The following is a 22053-nucleotide window of genomic DNA, read 5'->3' as shown; positions in this document are numbered from 1 at the left end:
GAAATAAATAATTTTGTCTGGATGATCTTTCCTCAGAAAGCACAATTGTCTAGACAAGTGCTGGTGATGTCTGTGGACAATTCCAGTGTTTGCCCCTGGAGCCCATCTCAGCTGAGGGAGCAGGAGCTGTGGGAGTGCTCGTCCTGTCAGGGAAAGCTCATCCTCTCAGGGAATGCTCATCCTCTCAGGGAATGCTCATCCTCTCAGGGAATGCTCATCCTGTCAGGCAGAGCCAGCAGACTCCCTCACACTGAGCAGAGTGCCTGCACTGCAGCAAGGAAGGAGCTTTCTGCAGTTATGGCTGTGTTTTCCTTGTGGAGTGCTTTTGGAATTCCACTGAAAACAAATCAAGTTGTTTTCTTTTGGTGCTGGGACAGGACCAAGTGAAGGTGTTGGTTCTTTGCAGGCCCTGCTGTGTGGATGTGCCTCAATGCCTTGCTTTGAAATGTTTTTAAGTAAGAAAATTGTAATGATTAAATGTTAGATTAAACCCTTGCAAAATTAAGATTTAAACCCTTGCAAAAGGGCAGTTTCTCCCCTAAACATCAGACAAACAATATCCTTCCCCTCAGCCAGGACAAGGAGTAGCTGTGCTGCTGTGGCCAAAGAGAACCAGTTGTAATGTTGTAAATCATTCATTTGCTGTTGCCAGTTAGACTACACTGGTGGGAACAAGTATTCTGTTCCTCAGAGGAGAGCCATGACAACATGGAATCATGGACTCTCAGAAATCATTTAGTGTAACCCCCTGCAAGCAGAGCAGGATGTGCTCACCTTGTGCTCAGGGATGCAGCCAGGGATCAACTGATGGGATTGAAACAGGAGCTGAACACATCTTCTGGGAGCCTGGTGCAGTCAGTGGGGTCTGGCTGTCCACTCCTGTGGATGTCACTCCAGTGGCTCTGCGTGGGCAGTGCCAGGGTGATGGTTTAACAAGGAAAGAAAAAAGGAGCATGAATGGATTTGGAGGTGTTTGATAAGTGAAAGCTCCATGAATCTGGCTGTTTCATCCTGCTAAAGACAAGGGATCCAGGTTGTGATCATCCTCTGTTCAGCCTTGGTCACACCAGTCCTAAGGGACAGTAAATTCTTTGTCTTAAGTCTTTGAAGAGACACTGAAATACTTTTTTGTGAAGAGCTGTATCCATATTAAGACACCAAGTAGGTTTTTCTACCCATTTTTTCTTGGGAGGTTCTGTCACTGACCAACAGACGAGGAACACAAAGATTTTAAATTCCGGGCAAGAAAACATGTTTTAGTGAAGCGGCAGCCCTGGAAAGCTGCGCTGAGGTCTCAGCCTGAACATCCCGGCCATCCCGGCCTGTTCGCGCGGCCCGGAACGCGCCTGCCGCCGCCGCTGTTTCCGCACCGCGGCCGTTCTCCGGCGCACCCGGCGGAAGGCGCGGCCGGGCCTGAGGCGCAGCGCGGGCCGGGCAGGCTGAGCCGCCGCCATGGGGAAGCGGCAGCACCAGAAGGACAAAATGTGAGCGGGGGCGCGGGGGAGAGCGCGGGGGGCCGGGCTGTGCGGGGCCGTGGCTGTGCTGTGCTCAGTGACCCCCCTGTCTCGTAGGTACATCACGTGCGCCGAGTACACGCAGTTCTACGGCGGCAAGAAAGCAGGTAAGGGTAAGGGGGGCGGGCCGCTCCCTCAGAGCCCCGGGCCGAGCCCCGAGCCGCGGCCCCAGCCCGGGGTGCTGCTCGGAACGGCCGCGTTTGTGCCAGGTCAGCGTCCCCGCCCTCGCCGGGACTGTGCCCGCTGCTGGGGCAGAGCCTGAGCGTTAATTATTGCATTAAACTCAGCGCTGTCCCACTGTCACAGCTCTGTTTTGAGCTTTTTTCCGGCAGTGTAGTGTCAGTTCGGAATAGTTAGTTACAGTTTCGCAACTTTAGGGTATTTGTCCTTGTCATCGGTAACTTACCACCTTTTATGTAGCAATATGTGACTTTCAAATGTTTTTTGATTACCTAGAGTACCATGTATTTATTAAAAGCTGTTGTGTTGGGTTTTTTTTCCATAAACAGACCTTCCACGAACCAATTTTAGACGTTTATCATTTGATCACTGCAGGTAAGACAACAAATTTACATTATCATTATTTAATGACACATCTGTTTATCAGGCTGTTGACCCTGAACTAAAGCCATGCTCTTCTGAGGCAGTTGCTTTCATTGCCTTGTCCCTGCTGTGGCAGTAGTGTGGCAAGAAAAAGTTGAATAAGAACTGAAACAGAGTCAGCATGACCCATGATCAGTGTCTGCAGAGCTTGGAGCTGATGGCTGAAAGGATACACAAGTGATGAAATAATGCAGAACAATTACTGTGTACATCCCAGCCTTCCAAATCTGTGTCCTCAGGGCTCAAATCTGCTTGTCCCTGCTCAGAATATGCTTGGTCAGTCACTCATCTTGCTAAAATAGAAATTACGGTAGATTGAAGAATATTTCTGCTATTTTTTTCTGTTTAGAGTTTACTGATTGAAGTGCAGGAGTGAAGGAAGAGAGTTGGTAGAAGTGAGTTAGAAATCCTTGTAAGTTGGGTAGTTCAGGAACACTGCCTTCCCCACCTATGAGCTCAGAGCTGCCAGGACTATGGAAACATCCCATACAGGGGATGCTGAGTGTCATTGCCAGTCACATCATGATTTCCACCTGGCTTTGCTAACAAGTTGTGTTCTCTTTTTTCTAGTTTGTCTCTGCAGCCATTTGAATACCCAGTTTGCACACCAGATGGGACAGTCTTTGACATCCTGTAAGTTCCTGTCTGTACTTAGCTTTATTTTTGTGTTACAGCTGTGTAATCATCATTTAGTCTTAGCATGTTGTCAAAAGCAGTCATGGCCATCAGTAGAGGTTTCTGATGGTGCTTGTCATGAATTACTTTATCCCTTCTCTTTTCAGGAGCATTGTACCTTGGATAAAGAAATATGGAACCAATCCAATCACGGGAGAAGTAAGTAATGATGGGTGGATTCACATCATGGATTTGCTTTCTTTATGCTCAGTTTCTTATTTAATGTGTTAGAGAAACAAAAATGCCATAGTGAAAGCAAAAGAAGTTGAATGGAAATGCAGTTTTGAAGATGTGTTGGAGAAAGGAGAGCATTACCTCTATTTATTTTTGTAATCTGATTGTCAATAGGGCAGAAGTGAGTGGTTATGAACTCTCAGGGTGTCTTGCCTGCATTCCAGCTGTGGCACAATGAACATCTGTACAGAGGGAAATACAAACTGTTGTTAATGCTGGTGCTGCCCAGAAAGCCTGACTGGTCATTGATGGAAAATACTCTCCTGCTGCCTCACAGAAGCACAATTCTGGTTCCTACAGGGCAAGGGGCTCACATCTCTCCATCTGGGATTAAATTTACAGCAATGTTTCCTAACCCAAAGGATATTTGGCATCATGCAGTTTAAGGAGGTTAATAGATTATATTATGAATAGTAAGCCTACACTACAAAATCTTTTGAGTTATCCTGACAGTGTATTTCAGAAAGCTTCTGTCACGGTGGTTCACTGTGAGAGAAACCTTTGTGGGTTCTTCCCCCCTTTTTCTGCATAAATGATAATTATGATGGGATTACTGTCTGTAGCAGCATGAAATGGTAAAACACTGAATAAACATGAAGTACAGGAATTATTTCCCTGTTCGAATTGTCTCTTTTCTGATGTGTAAAGTGCATTGTTTATGAGGGCACAGAGGAAAATTTTAAGCAGGAACTGTTGCTTGAGCAATTGAAATTCCTTTTCCTTCGGTGTGTGCAGTTGCTTTTGTAGGCACTGGGTGGCAGCCCTTGCCCAGGGTTGGGGAGGTTTGCCGCTGGGTCTGGGCTGAGATTCCTTTTGAAATACCTTGTGTTCAACTAAAGATTTTCCCAGCACACAGATACGAGGAAAAGCTAAATACAGGTGTAACATTGCAAACTCTAAACTTCAACAGCCTGTCTGAGACTTAATATCTTCCTGCAGGTGTATTTGTGCAATGGTGAGGTGGTTGAAGGTCTTTCTTCACGTGTGAGGAGGCCAGTGTGTTGTTGAGAAGGAATGAAATTACAGCTATTTCATTTGGTTTTGCCAGCCTCTCACCACTTTGCTGTTCTGTGCATTGGTTGGGAGTTTTGAGATGTTATCAGATCAGTTTTTTTCACTCAGAGCAGCTCATTGCAGACTGTGAACCATGGTGTGGTTTAAAATTGCTTCAAGTAAATGCTAAGCAAGAAGTGTAATGTCCCTGACTGTGTTGTGTAATGGAGAGAGAGGGACACTGTGCACAATAAACTTGGTGAACCATAAATACTTAAATGAAGTCAGGCCTTGAGACCCGTTAGTTCACCAGACTTGTGCTTCTGTAGTTATCTGCTGTGCTGTTCCAGCTCTCCTCAATGTGTGTTCTCCCTTTTGCTCCGTATCACTGTCTGGGGACCCCTTTCTTCCCCCTCTTGTTCTGTGGTGGGCTGCTGCTGTACAGCTCTCTCCTCCACAGGACCAAGGTGTTCCAGATAGTTGGAAGAAAAAGGAGTCACTTGTTCTCCAGAATAGCACTCAGCCCTGCTGAATTCAGCTCTGTGGGGCTCTAAGTTGAAGAGTGGCACTGAAATGATTCTAATTTAGACTTTGTTTCCCAGAAGGGTAGCTCAGGTTTTTGGAAGAGTAGGGTGGCATTGGGCAGAAATGGGATAGGAGTGCTGGGTAGGGGCAGAGGAAGTCAGTGAATTGAGCTTGTGCAGCTCTGGACTGTTCTGTCCTTTGTTGAATCTGTCACTGTGTGCACACCCTCTCTTCCCTGTGCAGCTTGATCATGGAAACCAGAAGATACCTTTTGTAATGAATTGGTGACTTGGAGAAACTCAGGACTCTGGGTTTATTTAGAAAGGAATTGAGCCAGATGAGCTGCAATGCCATGTTGTGTACACTGATTTATGGAGTTACTTTGCACAGGTTGGTGATGAGGCTCTGGAGAATTTTTGCATTTATTTGTCTTGGAGTAAAAAATAGTAATGAAACCCTTTGTGGCTTGTACTTCTCTAATTGTGGTTTGCTACAGGACAGATGCTTTAGAGAAGTCAATAGATACTTGGAAATGGGGGGTTAATGGTGCACTCTTGGCACTCACTAGCTCTGTCTAGCTGCCTTATTTCTGAAGTGGAGCCCTCAGTGGAGAACTGGAGAGCCCTGCAGTCATTAAGATATTTATCTCTGCTGTGCTCCAGGGGGTAGGACTGTGCTGGTCTTTTATTAATTGGATGTCTGTGAACTGATCTACAAGGGACTTCTCTGATTCTTCTGAGTCCTGAAGTATTGGACTAGCCTTTGTTTTTCAAGAAATGCTGCAATGCAAAGCACTGTTGACCTTTGTCTAGAATTTGCCATGAGCTGTTCTAGAAACTAACTTTAGATTTATTCCTCCCTCCCCCCTTTTAACAATGCATTGTGGTAAAAAATGCTTGTTTTACTGCTACACCAATAATTTTGGAAGAAGCAGTGCATTTCTCACAGCTGAACTAGAGTCTGTCAGTTGGCATTGTCTCACTTACTTTTTCTGACAGCTTTGTCAGGACACTGCCCTGGCTTATCCTTACACTAAAATTGCATAAAATAATGTGGAAAGTGATAGTTAGCTCATTCCTTTTTACTGACAGCAGCACTTTGGCTTCTTGGGCTTGCAGAGAGTTGCAGGCTTGCCAGGAGGTTTCATGTAGTGACGTTCTGACAGCCTGACCAGCATGGCCACACGAGGCAGCCAGCTGGGCTCAGGATACCTGTTTCAAGGAGTGAGATTGGCCAGAGCATGTCTGCTTGCTTGGAATCTCAAATATGAACAGATGATAGATCAGCATGCCTTTTGACAGGAACTTCAAGGAAAATTGGTTTTCTTTGTTGTGTGGATATGTTCTATGTGGGCTGAGCTATTTTTCCTCCTGTTCATTGTAATGTGTCTGATGTCAATACCTATTTTTTCCACTCTGGTTCAGTGACATTCTGACTCTGTGTGGGCAGGCCAGATTGTTGTGGCTGTACTTTCAGACCCTATCAAGACTCTGGAACCTTGGGCAAATATCTCTTCCCTTGGCTCAGAAGTAGCTACTGTCTTTGTCCCTGGTTCCTCCTTTTCTGTGGGAATTTAACTCTTTTGGACACTGGAAAGCCAGTTAATTTGATTCAGTCCAGTTAATTTAGCCTGGCCTATGAGTCAGGTTAGGAGACCTGAAGATGCTCTGTGGTGGATTTATGAGACTGAGAGTCCCATTTGTGGTCTGAATGAGGCAGAGCAGAATTTGTGTTGTGCCCTGTCTTGTGCAAGGCTGGGATCCAGACCTGCAGGCCAGAGAGGGCATTTTCTTAAGCATCACAAGGTTTTAGCTTCTCACTATGCTAAGAAGGAAATTTTTTATAAATTCTGAGGGGTTTCTGCATGTTAGAAAAGCCTTTTGCTTGGTCTGCCTCTGAAGATAACCATAAAGAGGAGTCTGGTGCATATGATGAAGTAATAGAAGGCAGAGCCACTGACATGGAAAATGAGAACCAGCTTTGGAGTCAGAAGGCTAAAAATCCCTGACTTTTCCCAGTGAGACATCTGCCTTTTAAAAAGAGAGAGCTGGACACAGAGCATTGCTCTGTGTACAATATAAATATTTGCTGTTTTTCTCCCACAGTCTTTAATCCTGTATTTACCAAATAAAGCCGACTTGGGGTGAAATTGTGGCTGACATGGTCAAATAATGGCAGTACAGGTGCCTGGCTCCTGCAGTAAGCCTGTCTGACCCAGGCTTTGGAAGCACCAGAGAGCTTGTACCTGCAATGTCCTGCAGCAATGACAGCCTGCAGTGGACACCTCCTCCCTCCAGCACTGCTCACCAGGAATGTAAACAGTGCCCTTTTTTTCAATCATTTGTTTGAAGTAAGGTTGGTAAGATGATGCTTGCCATAATAATTACAGGCACTTTCAAAACCTATAACTTCTTACCCACAAAAGAAAAAAATTGCAACTACATCTGTTATTTCAAAATTTGGGAAAGCATTCTCAAATACATTCCTTAAATATATTTATCTTCCAAATGCTGATGGCTATTGTTATTTCATTTTGTTGTTGAAATCATGATTTCATTTCAATTTGGTCAAGTAGATTTCAGTGAGTTTCACAGATCCCATAGAAATCAGTTAGTAGTTTTGCAGTGAAGCTTGCTGACCTGGTTTAATGAAGAGGATATGAAGATTACTTCTTTTACTGTTGATTTGTTAATCCCACTTAAAAAATGAACAAACAACCTTACAATGCTTTTTTTTATGCACTAAAAATGTCTTTGGCTATCTAAGTAAGGGAAATCCTGTCTAAAAAGGATGCAGAAATTGGAGCAGGGGTGAAACTCCTTAAACATAGAAGTGTTTTTACCATGTTTGTATTTTGAAAGCGTAGAGGTAGAAATAGAAAACATTGATAATTGTTTCTTCACCTGGGGAGTGAACATGAGAAACAGGGCTTAGGTATTTTTTCTACTTTTGCAATATTCTGAATAAAGAAACTGTAGTGTGTGAGCAATGTGGGAAATACCAAGCAGACACAGGTATTAAACTACAGTTTAAGTTCTAGCCAGGACTTTATGGTTCACTACGAATTGCTTTCCAATTCTGTCACATAATCAGTGCAGGGTCCCTGTGTTTCAGTAATGGGTTCCTGGAAGTGGGTTGGATGAGCTTCACACCTTACCGAGTCAGAGGTTTTGAGATCACAGTCACAGACAAAACTCATCCAACCCTGAGTCAAGTGGAACCAATCTCAGGCCCCAACTGGGAGGAGGACAAGTTCCAATTTCATGTGACCCTTATGGCTAAATCAACAGTGACAGTGGCTTTTAATTCAGTTCATATGGTCTGTGAGGTAATTTACTGCAGATTGCTGCTTTAATTGTGTTGTTCAGGTGTGTTTCTAGATAATGAGCAGCAAATAATGGATGTCATTAGCCAAAACCCTGTGGTTTGAAGGTGCCCTCTGTCAGGGCAGTGTAGCAGTGTACACTGTCAGGAGAATGCAATAGCCATAGATAATGTGCAGTGGGATGCATTTTCAGAGTGTTTGTTGAGACCTTTCTGTAACCTGCTGGTAATGTTACCCCACGATTCTGATGATCACCTAAAAATGGCACGTTGAAGCAGGAGTCACATTTTCCTTGTGCTTTCTCATCTTTTTGTTTTGAGAAGTTTTCTTCACTTACTGTTTCCAAAGAGATTGTGCTTACTTTGAGCATTTTCATCTTTTGTCTGGGTACAAAATACCAGCAGGAAAATGCTGTGGAGGCTTCCACAGGCAGGCTATGTCCACAGCAGTTTTCCATATCTAGAGTCTGGGACTGTCTAATTAAGAGCTAAATAGTTTGACCAGTTGAGATAATTTTCATTATGTAGGATTCAGGAGTGAGTCATATCCCTCTCACATTGTTTTTTCCTCAACATCAGAGCACAGCACCTGAAATCCAAGTAGTCTGCTGTGTTTTCTCCTTGGGGCTTTGGAAATGAGTGATCATTTAGGTGGATCAGTAACTTCAGGTCTCATTTGGATGTAATGTAAGTGATGTATAATTGAGAATTTTAATTTTTCTCTAGAGAATTCCTTTCACATACATGTCAGAAGAAGTCAGCACATCTTCAGCTTTGAAATTCAAAGTATATTACTTAATTTGTTTGATGCAACTCAGGTCTTCAGATATTGCAGAAGTTTAAATGTCAATTGCCCCCTTTTTCCCCTTTTGTTTAACTTAGCATATTTTTCCTGTATATTTGAAATGAGGGATTTTTCCGTGTTTATTTATAAGAAAAGTTTCAGTGTGGGGTGGGAATTCTGGGTGAGTAATAGCTTATTACAGAACAGAGAACAAAGCTTGCAGAAATAAAGCCAAGGGAAGCTTTGTTGTTGAAAAATGATTCAGACAAATCCATCTTGGTTTTCATGTGCTGCAGAAAGAGGAGTGAAATGGTCAGGAAGAGAAAACTGGGAGACTGTCTGAGGTCTTCAGCTCTCTCAGTCTGCTTTGCAAACTGCGTGCTCTGTCTTGAACCAGTGTTTGCTTTTTACCTGCTACGGCTGCTGAGAGTTTTTGCTGATGGTTTTTCATTTGATACATATCTTCTTAAATTTTGGGTTTGACCAGCTTAGTCTTGTTTGTATTGGTGCCAGAATTGTGCTTCTCCCTGTTAGTGTTTACAGCTGTGTGTTTCGCCTGGAAGAATTTAATGCTTTCTTTACATTCTGTTGTTGAGACTTGTATTTTCCTCTCAGATGTTCTTCATGCCTTTATGTTCTCCATACCTTACATGGTCATGGTTCTCCTCCACATCTGTTAAATTTTAATATATTTTCTTTGAACAGAGTTAATCTTAATCATACACAGTAAATGCTGTGTGAATGCCTGGTACAGTGGTGGGAATATTTTCTAATCTCTTCCTGAAATACTTTGATAATATCTGATATATTACACATGATAGTGTAAAACCAAAAACCATTTCAGTGTATGTGTTGAGACAGGAAGGGTGCTTTGAGAAAATGACAATTTGTTGCATTTTCTTTTTGTAGTCTGGGTCATTTCAGAAGCAGGTGCAAGTTAGAGTTAGCCAGGATGAGCAGTAGTTCTTCCTTTTCTCTTTGTTTTGTTGTTTCCAGTTAAATGTTGCTGCCTGTATTTCTGTGGGCAGTAGCAGCCTTTCAGACACAGGTGGTTACAGCTGTTGTCATTAAGCATCTCTCTCCAGGTGCATTTTTGTCTGGGGCAGCAGACACAAGCTGCTGCTCGAATGCCCAAAATCCACTTAGAACGAGATGAACTCTTCAATATGCAGCAACTGAGCCGTGTCGTCTTACCTCATTGGCCTCAGAAATTATTAGCTTTTAGTCAACAGTCTAAATGAGTTAATATTTGACTAGTGACCATAAATTTTCAAGGCCCCTGGATAGAAACATATGAGGACATGGTTTCTGCCCTGAGGAATGACCACAAAGTCACGTGGCATAATGAAATGGTCGTAAAACACAGGGATGATCAAGGGGATGAAAATCCCACTGAATTGTGTCCTGACAGATAACTCCTTCTTTTGTTGGGTTTTCTGAAACTTTCCCTCTCTCCTGTGTTGCTGACAAACATGGATAGCTGGTTCTTTCTTTTCCAGAGTTGTTTGTGTGTTTTACAGTAGTGCACCCAGCACTACTAAGAGTTAGCCTTTATCTGTCCTAAAAAGGGGATTTATTTTTCAATTCCCTGTATCTTTGGGAAACAGTGAGGGCAAAGAAGATGAGATTTGCTTCTACTTACTGTTCAAGTGCTTTATCAAAAAAAGACATTTAAAACCCTCCAGTGTCATGAGTCACTGGCCAAGCTGCTGTTCCTCCTTCACACCTTGCTGACTGTGGTGGTGATGGGCAGTGTTTGATCCAGTAACTCACCTCTGGGCACAGGCAGATAAACCTGTCTACCGTTATTTCTAATGCATTATGTCCCTTACAGCAAAAAAGTATTTACATCTAGGTTTTACAGACTGAACAGATGGTCTATCCTTTTCCTTCTCTGTGTTTTGGTGTAAGTGTGCACATTGGATGGGATTTTGTGACTGTGACACTTGAAAAACTAGCAGCTGTGAAGCGCTTTAGCCTTAAATGAGATGCAGCATGAGGTTTCCCACAGATTTTTACTTGCCTGTTTTTCACTAAAATTGGAGACTAGATTTTTGGTGCTTCTGCAAAGCTTTATTTTTCCTTGAACTGTGCTGTATTTGGCTGTGGATCTCTGGATTGGTAGACTTTTGACTGCATTAGGACTGCAGGTTTGAACTTGCAATGCAGCTACATGTCTTTTTCTCATGGTAATTTCTGTTAATGTGCTCTTTGATAGAGCAGTATTATTGCTGGTATCTGTGAACCATGTGTGTTATCAAGCATATCTTTATGGTTCTCTGGACAAGGCTTTGGTGACCATATGGTGTCAGTTTAATTAACTTTTAAATATGTAAATACAGTGGTCTGGAAGTGCGTAATGGAGGATCTTCTGTGTCCATTTCCAATCTAGCTCAGCAGTACGTGAAGACTGCAGTTAAACAGCAGCTTCATCCTAGAGTGTGAATTGAGGGTATCTTTTTAGCATTAGGTAGGCAGCTGTGATAAATATTGAGCATTTTTGTTGTTGAATTAAACATAGAAATGATACCTGGAATTGTGAGACTGTTCTGGCCTCTTGACTGCTGACCCCAAATTTTTCATGGGTTGTTAAAACACATGTAGATGGCTTATTTTGTTAAAACAGTGCTGCTGTTTCCAGTTGCAAACCCTAATGTGTAGGCTTGAGGATTTCCAATGCCCTTTATTGTCATTAAATCCATTTACAAAATCTGAAATAAGTAACATTATACATGCAGTTATTCCAGTACTATTCATTGAACTCATGCCTCCTTTTTTGGGGAGATTTTATAGCAAGGAAAATTGTAAGAGGGCTTCTTAAAATGGGAAGCCGTATGTAAAGTTATATGTAACAGGTCTGATCTTTAAAGGAACAAGGAATGTAATACAAAATTCATTTGCTGTTGCTAAGCTAAGTTTGGTAATTGGTAGGCAACACTGCATTTCAATATTAGTATTTGTTCTGGCTTTCTCTTCTGCTTGAGGTAACTCTGTGTTTCTTGTTTTGGTGGGATGAAAAACTGTCAAATGGCCATGCCAGCTCTGAATGGTTTTTGACCTCATGTCATCAGCCAGTTCAGATGTGACACGTTAATTTTTCCCTGTGTAGTGTGTTGGTCCTGGCTCGACCCCAGGCACTACCAAAGCCCCTCCCTCACTGCCCTCCACAAGTGGACAAGGGAGAGAAAATGTCACTGGGGGTTCATGGGTTGAGATAAGGGCCAGGAGAGATTTTTTTCCTAGATATGTTATCCCAGCTGCCGTAGCACCATTTCTGATTGTCCCAGCCTTGGCCAGCAACATATCCATCCTGGAGCTTCCAGCAGCTTCTCACAGAAGCCACCCCTGTATCTCCCACTACCAAAACCTGGCCATAGAACCCCAATACCAGCTTCCCTGGATTTTTGTGTGTTCCTGACAGAGGCTGTTCAGTGTGTCTGCTCAGGGGGTCCAATCCCCAAGTGCTGAACATTTAAACACTTACTCAGTTGCTGTTAGTAGGGTGGGAAAGTCTGTCTTTACTAAACACAGCCTGTGCTCATGTCACCAACTCTGCCTATGTGTGGGTAGAGAATCAGTGGAGCCCTTTTTGATTGCTTTTCAGGCTGGTGCATATCCAGCAGGGTCAGAGCCTTATTAACAAGAAGAACGTGCAGCCCCAGACCAAAGGGATTCAGCGAGTGTAACTAATTGATGCGTGGGGATTGTAGGTCATATCTGCATGAGACAGCCAGCCATGGCAGAGAATGATTTAATTGGGAACAATGGGCGTGTTCCATCCGGAGCTGCCACAGTGGCCCACTGACCCCCGTGGCTCATCCATCACCTCAGCCAGGCTGTCAATAAAGGCTGCTGCCCTTTGGGATCCCGCAGAGCCAGCGCTGTCAGCTGACACAGGAGAGCGCGCGGGGCGCTGGGGCCGCTCGCTGCCGCAGGAAAGTAGGTCATGGCCAAAAGTAGCCTTGGCTGCCTCTGTGGAAGTGTGCCTGTGAGAGAGGAGTCAGCTGAGAAAAGAGCTAGCACGGGTTTGCATTTGTTTTTTTTTTAGCCCTTCCTTACTGTGGAGCAGCTGGCACTACGTGCCATGAAATGCATCTGCTTTCCAGTATTTCTGCATAAAATATTTTTAGAAGGGAATATGCGGCTCCTATTTCTGCTTAAGGGAAGTGGCAGATGCTTGTGGCCTTTTCATTGTCATTAGGAATTTAGAATTTAATTAGATCAAGTGTTTTGAATAAACACTTTTTTTCCTCTTGCTTTTTTAACTGGAGCATGGCTGAAACTGGATGGTGGGTGTGTGTCAGGGAAACTGAGGTTGAAAATAGTTTTGAACTTGAGCTATGTATGCAGTATTTGTTCTCTCTTAAGCATTATTAATAATAAAAAATACATGAAAACAAGTACTTTAACTCATTTTAGGATTCATTCACTCCTGCTGTCTCTTCCTGTGAAGATCGGCGCCCATTTGTGGCATAACGGTCATTGCCATGGCAACAAACTGTGTGATGGTGCTTGGAAAGCTTTGACTTTTGATGGAGAATAAATAAAAGGAGATTCACCCACATGCAAGATAATCCTGTTTTCATGTGAAATGAAGAACTTGAGAGGAAAAAAATGATATTACACAGTTTGCTTATATCCTGTCCTTTTACACTTTCCTGGGTAATGTGTAGGTGTTTCAAAACTGAACCTCCTGGAAGTCCTGGTTGTGGACTCCCTCCTCTGTGGCTGCTCTGTGTGCAGTTGCCAGATCCTGTAGCCTGGTCTTGGGCACTGAGCAGTCTTTTGTAGCACATCATCATCTGGTTTTGCTGTTCTGAGGCTCCAAAGATTTTCTTTGACAAACACTAAATCCCCCTCTTACCTTGCCACGCAAGCTGAAGGAGCTGCTCCAAAGGGCGTGAGTTGTGGCATGCCAAGGTCACTTCTTCAAGAGAGGCCTGATAGAAGGCCAGCCTGTGGCAATAAAAGTTTGTAATATTCATACAGCACTTCACTACAGAGTTCTCACTCCAGGCTGTATTTCAACTCCTGTATGACAATCACTGTTTTTTTATTTACTGTTGACATAAGACTGTATAAGTGCTGGTCTCTGTGGGGAGCAGATCCAGCACGAGCAGCTGATGCACCATGAGTAACTGAGGCTGAAAAATAACCTTTTTCCATATTATGGAAAGATACGACCTGAAATACCATACTATTTCCCTGGGCACGAAGGGAGAGTCCAAGGACTTGACAGCACTTCTAACAATACATCATAGGGTGACAGATGAAAAGTGCACTGCAGCTTTTGCTACCTTTAAAGTCTGCACAGCAGTTAGTCTGTCTTTTCTGTGAAATTTCTGTCAAGGTATAAATCTGAATCTTCAATCATGCTAAACTGTTTCTTACAGAACTGTTTCCATTTTTCTTTAAAGATGCTTATGTGTTTTGGGCATGGCTCAGATCTGCCAGGAGGATAATTTAAGGACCTTGAAATTATCAATGGTTCCAGTGGTTGTATTTGTAAAGAAGCTTTTTCTGAAACATAATTTTTGGGCTTTTGCACAACATGTGCACAGATGGATGCTGCTTTGTGTTAATAGTTGTTTAGGTTGAACAGATCTGTCCAGGATCAGATGTTCATTTTGGCAACTCTGCAGTTCTCCTACTACTTCTTTGATAAATTTGTTCTTGTAAGAAGATAAATAAATAAATAAATAAAGCTCTGCGTTCACTTAGTCATTTCAGATTGCCATTGCCTTTGCTGTCCCTCTGTACCCCAGCAGTGGGCAGATATTGGAGTGGTTTGGGTGTGGTTTTTTTTGAGAATCCACTTAAGGAAAAGCAGCAGTACTCGTCTTCTATCACATAACTAAATGTAACCAAACCTGGCCTCTTTTTTCCCTTCCCATCTTAATCGTACTAGCTCTCATTGCTCTTCCTGCTAATAAATTAGAGAGCTGGTTACCTTTCTGGCAGCAAATGAGCCTGCCAGTTGGTTGAGAGCAATTTGAGAAGCGCCTTCCTATAAACGAATGAGTCCAGCTGTCATAACATGTACTCTATAAACCAAGAATATGAATTTTGATTAGGCACAGAAAGCCCACTAACTTAGTTTCACACTTTTCTTTGTTGTTTTTTTTGCCATAATGATTGAAGTAGCAGTGTTGGCACCAGGGTTGGCAGATCTCCACTTGTAGCTGTTTATAAAGAGCTGTCTGGGTTATAAAAACCTCCCTAATCTCTTCAGGTGTGTGTTTTGAGAAGAGAACCGATTGGTTTTTTTTAAAGCCCTGTGCTATGTGTGCTTTCAAGGATCCATTTGGCTGTGAAACTGTCTCTGACAGCTGATACAATCAAAGGCTTTGTTTTTTAGTAGTCTCAGATCCTGACTCAACCTTGCAGCTTGTTTCATCTCCAGCTGGGTGCCACAGTCAAGCATCACCTGACCATCCCAGCGAGGTCACCCAGGTTGTGATGTGTCCTGTCTTGCCAGTGATGCAGCCAAATCACACACTGGTGCCATGGAATGACTGGGGGCCTGGCTCACTGTTATTTTGGGGGTGTGTGCAGCCTCCATGTCTTAGGGAAGGCTGCAGGACAGGAGCAGCCTGATTGTCCAGAAATGTTTGCCAGCCCCACAGCTCTGCTCTTCCCATGTCAGAAAACCCTTCCAGAGAGAGGGCAGCAGAGAAATGCCGGAGATGCTTCTGATGAAGTGTGAGAGAGCAGGAGTAGCTTAGTTTGCAGTGTCCTCTCCAGAGCTGGAGAACATTATCCCAGCCTTGGCTGTCACCTCAGCTCCCTGTTCAGTGGAATTGTTACCTGGGGGTTAAGTGGCTGAAAATCCCTCCTGGGACTCCCTTTGTTACCCCAGAGAACTTGTGCCTCTGTTTCTCTTTATTGTTGCTGACTGTCATGTGAGCTCTGCTGCACGTTCCCTGAGTAAAAGGAAAATTACAGTTATTTCAGAAAAGGCACTGAGATTGATTGCCAAAATGGTTTGCTGGCTTTATGACTTTCATCAGAGGTCCCTGCTGAATTGTCCCTTCTGATCAGTGGCAATGATCTTTGCCTCCTAGCCTTTCATGCCAACTCCCCTTTCAGTCTATGCCGAGTTGTGCAACTCCTTGAACTGATTCCCCATGATTAGCACTGTCCTGTGTCAAATAGAGGCCTGTAAACAAATGCATCCCAGTTCTCAGGCTCCCTGAGCCTTGTTTTTGTGTTCTGTGACTTGAATTCCCAGGGTTCTGATAATTCGGACAACCTGCAATAGATTATTAATAAATTATGTACTCTTGAAGTCATAACAGTGATGTTACAGTTTCCTTTTATTTCCATGGTTACATTCTGTTGTGATTAATCTTTTTAATGCTTTGTTTTCTTTAGAAACTAGATGCCAAATCACTTATAAAGCTGAATTTTGCTAAAAACAGTGAAGGTAAGTGCAGTCATTTTCTGCGGTGGTGTTTTGTTGGGTTTTTTTCCTTAATGAGTGCTTTAATAAATTCTGGTTTGTCTTACTCATGGTGAACTTAAGTAGTTTGTGTTCTCTATCATGTTTTTTTTTGAGTAGAATAATTGCTTCTTGTGAGTGATATGTTTACCTTCAAAGTTCCATTTCTGTTTTTCTTTACACTGGGGAGCTGTAAATTATTCAGCAATTTCACTTTACTATAGCTGCTACTGCATTAAGGTACTGTTTACTTTAAGGAAAGAATCAGAAAAAGTGAAATTTCTGTAATGTTATCTTATTTCCAACTTGCCTGTGGCAATATTTGCTGTTCACTTGCTTTTGAACAGCTTTTTGTTTATAAAAGGGATTAGACTTAAATAAACACGTGGGATTTTATGAATAGAAGCACACAAGACAGCTGCCTCGAGTTTTATTTTTGCAAGATATAAAATCAGCCTCCTAAGAGAGCATGGTAGGAACAAAAGAGAAGAGTGGAGATGAATTCATCTTCTAGAAAGCAGATAATGATTTCTTTGAAATGAAAATGGCTAAGATTAGGTGGGAATAAAATTCTGGAGTGTCTGTCTCCTCATCTTACCAAAATCTATGGATTACAAGTTCTTTTCTGTAGCTGATGGATTTCCTCTGTGCCCTGTGTTCCATCTGTCTCAAGAGCAGGGTGTTAGAAATTGATCAATAGTCAGTGTGACCAAGGCTTTTGAAAGATACCATGACATTGTGCTTTCCCTAGAGAAGTCCAGCTCACAATGCTGGGGTGGAATGACAACAGCCGTAGAGTCTCTGAAGGCTTTTCGTTAAAAAGGTTCATTCTGTGTCATTAACCAGTCAAGGGAAAATGCAACAAAAGACAAAAATTAAATGTTGCATTTCTGTCTGTCAGCAAACTTTTCTCTAAATCATAACGTGGAATGGTTGTAGGATCTTCTTATGTTCAAACATAAATGTTATATAAAAGATCTTTCAGCATTGCAGTTTCTCACATTTAGTGATCACTTGTGAGTTGAGTACTTTCTATCCAGATCAGCATGTGTGTGCCCTCAGCAGTTTTGCTTTTCCCATAACTAAGAATAGGGTAACTTGTTCTGTACAAAGCTGGAATGAGGCCTCACATTTTACCGGTGTGTTTCCGTATCCCATCAGTTGGGCACTCACAAAAATCTCTTTCTAAACTTCTTCAGTTTCAGTCCCTTGTGGCAGTGGCTTTCCTTCAGCCCTGGTGGCATTAACAGAAGTGTCCTCAGCTTTGCTTGTGCAGGGGGCAGAGCTGCCTCTGGTGGCACAGTCAGAGCTCAGTCTCTGCAGGTGTTTGCCTCCCCTGTCCCCTCAGGTGCTGAGAGCAGCCTGTTCTGGCCTCCCTGCTGGTTTTGATTTTCAAATGGTAATTAGGAAGAAAAGAACTAAATAGGCCCAATTTATTTCAAAAATCTCACCCAAACCCCCAGGTCTAGCAAACAGATCAAGTACTAATAACCTTCTTCTAACTGCTTTCTGCTGAGATTATCCAGACATTTTTCTTTTTCCTCCTACATTGCCTCCCATCAGTTTGCTTGCTGTTGACTTGCTTAATATTTATGCTGACCCTCCTGGGAAAATTCACAGCTTGATTAGAGCAGAAGCTGGGTTCCTTACAGAGTAACGTGTTCAGATTTAATGGCATTCTGCCTGCCACATTTGAATACAAAATGCTCTCCTCTGCTTCAAGCACAACAGCTGTTGTGTACTTTGCTGTTGGCTATAAGCTAAACTTTTATTCCTGGAACAAGAGTGATACATGAAATGGACATGTTACAAATCATGTTATGAACAGATCTTTGATTACATTAGTAACAATTATATTGTGGTATTTAATAAATATCAAGCAAGTTGGACAAAGTTCTGTGTTAGGATATTGAAGGCAATAGATTTCAAAACTGCCTTTTCCTTGCTTGTTTTATAACTCTCCTAACTGTTACTTTTTCTAGCACTTTTTCTGTCACTGGAGAATCAAAATGTCATTAAAACACCATTGAATACCCACTGAAGCTGCACTTTATATTAAAAATTAATATAAACATCATCCACAGAGATCAGAAAAATTAGCTATTTCAGAACAGTTGCAGGTCTTCATGTGAAATGTATGCTTTTTTTCCCTCTATCAGGCAAGTACCACTGTCCAGTGCTGTTTACTGTATTTACCAATAACTCCCATATTGTGGCCATCAAGACTACTGGAAATGTGTTTGCCTATGAGGTAGGTTCGCTGTTGCATTTCATGATTAATATTTTGTACTTGGTTTCAGTCAAAATCACAAAATGTTTTAGAAAAACAAGTAAATCTTGTTCTCGTTTTACAGCCAGGGAGATTAAAGGACGGGAGATAGACTGACTTCATAAATTGTTGTCCAACTTTAGTCTTCAAAATAGGAACAACTTTAGAATATGAATTAAATAGTATTTCTAAAATCTTTTCTTAAGTTAATCTGCATGTACTGAATCTTGTGTTTCAAAATGAGTAGCTTTTACATGCTTCTCAGTTGAATTAATAGACAAATTTTTCTGTTGTCTTCTTTCTGATACAGTGTCATCACAAAAACACAAATTGCCTCATTTCTATTCATATCAGTGAATAAAAAAGAGCATTTTAGCAGGAGCTGGGGGAATAGGAGAAAGAATGCCTTAATGGACACTTAAACTGCATTTTTATTCGTGTTTTGTGAACATTTATGTGAACCCAAGTGGAATTTTAATCATGACTTCTTTGCATAGTCCTTACTGTAAAAGCAAGATTTATTTATTTTTTCAGTAGCAAATAAATCCTTCAATTAATGTATCCATATCCAGTGTTGTAAAAAGTCTGAACACTGGAACATCTCTTTGAAATCTGGTGGGACATTCAGATACTGAGGGAGGAACAGGCTGGAACCATTGCAATCAAGGAAAAGGCTGGATTCATCATGGTTCTGAAAACTCGCTCTGAAGTAGTAGAGCTGTCCTCACTTGTGACAGCAGTCTAGATCAGGTTAAAATAGAAAATATTTTCTGTTCTTTCTGCAAGGAGAATTCTTTGGCTGCTGGGGTTAACAGGCAAGGATGAGTTGAAGAGTGGTCTTTGTTAAACCCTGGGCAGTACTGCAGAACTCCTGCTCTCTTTGCTGCAGTTTGCAGTACTGGGCTTCCTGAATGGGCTGTGCCCCATGTGGTACCACATGAAGTCATAGCAATTACTGATTTATTATAAGCATGGAATTAATTTATGGACTTCTGGAGGTACTGGGACATTATCACTTCCATCTGAGGACCACAGAGGACATTTGGGCAAATAAGATAGATTCAGGGGTCTTCTACAGGTAAGAGCTTAGAAAACTGGAAGCAAGATATTTTCTTTAAATTTTGGTAGTACTTTTATGAATTATTTGGTTTGAATGATAGACATAACTATGGAATGGAGACTGCAAGGTTCTTCTTAAAAAAAACAACCCAGCTAACCACACAAAACTGTCAAGTTTTGTAGGGATGAGAGACAAAAGCTTCTCATTTCTTAAAGCCCACATTGAAAATATTGCAGCTGCCAGCTGAGAATGAGGGTGAAATTGTTTTCTTTATGATTTGATCTTCAACATTTTATTGATATCACCTATCTACTTGTAATATTTACACACAAGAATCAGATTTTTGATATCTGTGTCTTTTGCCTGGCTGTTAGGCAGTTGAGCAGCTGAACATCAAACCAAAGAGCTACAGGGATCTCCTGACAGATGAGCCCTTCACTCGGCAGGACATCGTCACGCTGCAGGTGAACTTTTCTCTCTGTTACACCTCGTCCCATACAGGGTTTTATTTTGCAGAGGGTGAAATGCTGCTGTGTACACTGTTCTAGCAGGAAACTAGAGTAGCTGAACAGAGAAACTTCACTGTATTTTCTTTGTTATCAGATGAGCCACAAGGTTCCATGTGACACAATCTAGATGAGTAGTAGCACCGTCTGTGGTATCAAAAGAAACAATGTTTAGAATGTAAAGTATTTAAACTTTTAGACATGTTACATTAAGACTGAAGTGGATTGTGCATCTTACTCTTCCAAAGATGTGTACAAGAGTCAAAGGTTCAGAGAAGTATTTTCCATGGAATGTTTCTCTAAATGTAGGATAAGGCAGCAGGAGAACTTTATCTAATTGCTTGTTTGGAATGTTTTGCTTCTTAGTAGATACCAGTGTTGGTTCTTCACTGATTTTAAGAAAATCAAAACCTAAATTAAAAGAGCATTGTGAATTTTACAGTGTAAAAGATAGTTATTGACAGATGAAGTTTAGTATCAAAGGATCTAAAACTTTTTTTTAAAAGTAGGTGCTTTGAAGCTTGCATAATTTCAAAACAGAGGAAAAAAGATTCCTGGATCTTTATTATTGAAATCATGAGTTAGTATGCATCTCATGAACACTTAATTGCCACTAGCCAAGACCAATACAGTCTAATTCAAATAGAAGAATATTTTTCATTTATGTCTAAATTTGAATAAAGTGTAACCCTTCTTCCCTACTCCCCAGTGCTTAACAGCATGTTTTTAAATATTTTTCCTCTGTTCCTTTGAGCTTGTTGGTGTTCAAGCTAATGCAACAAAGCAAAATGTTTTTATTCCAATGGATGCAAAAAAGACAGCTTTTTTTCTGACTGAAAGCTCCCAACAGAATGTTATTTCTGTGTAACTGCATGGTTGCTAATGGATTTGGAAAAGTAAAAAAAGACAAGTGTCTAAAAATGGTCTGTGCACCCGTATGGAAAACCAAGTTATTTTGAACAAACAATTGAAATGTGCAGTCACTAAAAAATATTTTGGTATGTTTTGTAGGGTTGGAATTGGATGTATGTATAAAGAGTGTGTTCTTGTTACTTGCTTAGCTTTGATTTTTCACAGCTGCTCTAGTCCTCTAAATCTCAAAGTGCAACATCTAAAAATTTAGTCATTCCCTGTGTAAGTTTTTATCAGTATTTTTCATCTTCATTGTTGACACGTTGGGTTTCTGTCTTGCTTGGAGGAATATGTCTAATATGAAACTAAGTAGATTCTGATAGTTGTGCAGTCCAAAGTCACAGTCACACATGCCCTGCACCTCTCCCACCTCCATTTAGGTGGCATTCATGATGTGGGAGTAGATTTGGTCCTCTTAAGTAAACAGTTCATTGTGGATTGGTGTTAACTTCTGCAGTGTACAGTCTTGTGCTTTACTCTTCTTAAATAAGTTTAGAAGTAGCAAAGACACCCCCATCTTGGGATTGGACTGCAAGAGATTTGACCATCTGAATGCTGTTGACCAGATAGAGTTTGACCTTTTACCAGATCAATTTATAAATATTTTTTCAGAATTATTTTTAACAGTCTAAAATGGCTTCAGGCTGTTGAAGGAGAAGTCAGAGCCACTGACTGCACTGCACAACACCCACTGCAAACTTGCACATAGAGCTTGATTTCTCCTATTCAAATTCTGCCCTACTCTGACTTGCTTTGTTGAGGCCAGGATTCAACCTGAAGTGGCATGACTAGTCTGGGTTTTAGAATTGCTTCAGTAGATGTGGTAGGGAAATGAGTTGTTATTTTCTCACAGTGTTTTCTTCATATAAATTATTGAAAGCCAGACCGATGTCTCCTCTATGAGCTCTCTTGTTGACAACACTGCAGGCGGCGTGGTGGCTTCAGGCTTCACACTGCCAAGCTCCACCACCTGTGGCTCTGTTTCTTAGCCAGAGTTCATGACTGCAATCTGTTGTGTTTCAGAGCTCTACCCCAATTCCTCCTTCTCTTAAATTTCTGTGTTGAAATTTATCACTTTGTTGTTTTCTCATTCCCCCATGTAAATTGAGTGCTGTGGTATCCAAGAGAGCTGGAATTGAGACTGAGTTGGTATCACTGACCCTGATGTTTGGGAAAAAGTAGATATAAAGGAAGTTGCTATAAAAAACATTAT

The 22053-nt window shown here is 41.7% G+C and overlaps 1 protein-coding gene across 1 annotated transcript in view; it reads left to right on the top strand.

Moving 5' to 3' along the window:
• The first annotated feature begins 1358 nt into the window (after positions 1–1358).
• The window catches only part of PPIL2 (peptidylprolyl isomerase like 2), a 68305-nt gene continuing 47610 nt past the window's right edge, over positions 1359–22053 (top strand). The window contains exons 1-8 of the mRNA XM_030958637.1: positions 1359–1484; positions 1572–1621; positions 2024–2069; positions 2688–2750; positions 2900–2951; positions 16027–16078; positions 18253–18344; positions 19797–19886. Of these exons, the coding sequence (XP_030814497.1) occupies positions 1453–1484; positions 1572–1621; positions 2024–2069; positions 2688–2750; positions 2900–2951; positions 16027–16078; positions 18253–18344; positions 19797–19886 (477 nt within the window). The 5' untranslated portion in view covers positions 1359–1452. The remainder of the gene's footprint in view (positions 1485–1571; positions 1622–2023; positions 2070–2687; positions 2751–2899; positions 2952–16026; positions 16079–18252; positions 18345–19796; positions 19887–22053) is intronic.

Source organism: Camarhynchus parvulus, chromosome 15, assembly GCF_901933205.1.
Source record: "Camarhynchus parvulus chromosome 15, STF_HiC, whole genome shotgun sequence".
NCBI classification, from domain to species: domain Eukaryota; kingdom Metazoa; phylum Chordata; class Aves; order Passeriformes; family Thraupidae; genus Camarhynchus; species Camarhynchus parvulus.
Note: the sequence above shows the minus strand (reverse complement) of the source record. Positions and strands in the feature narration are given on the sequence as shown.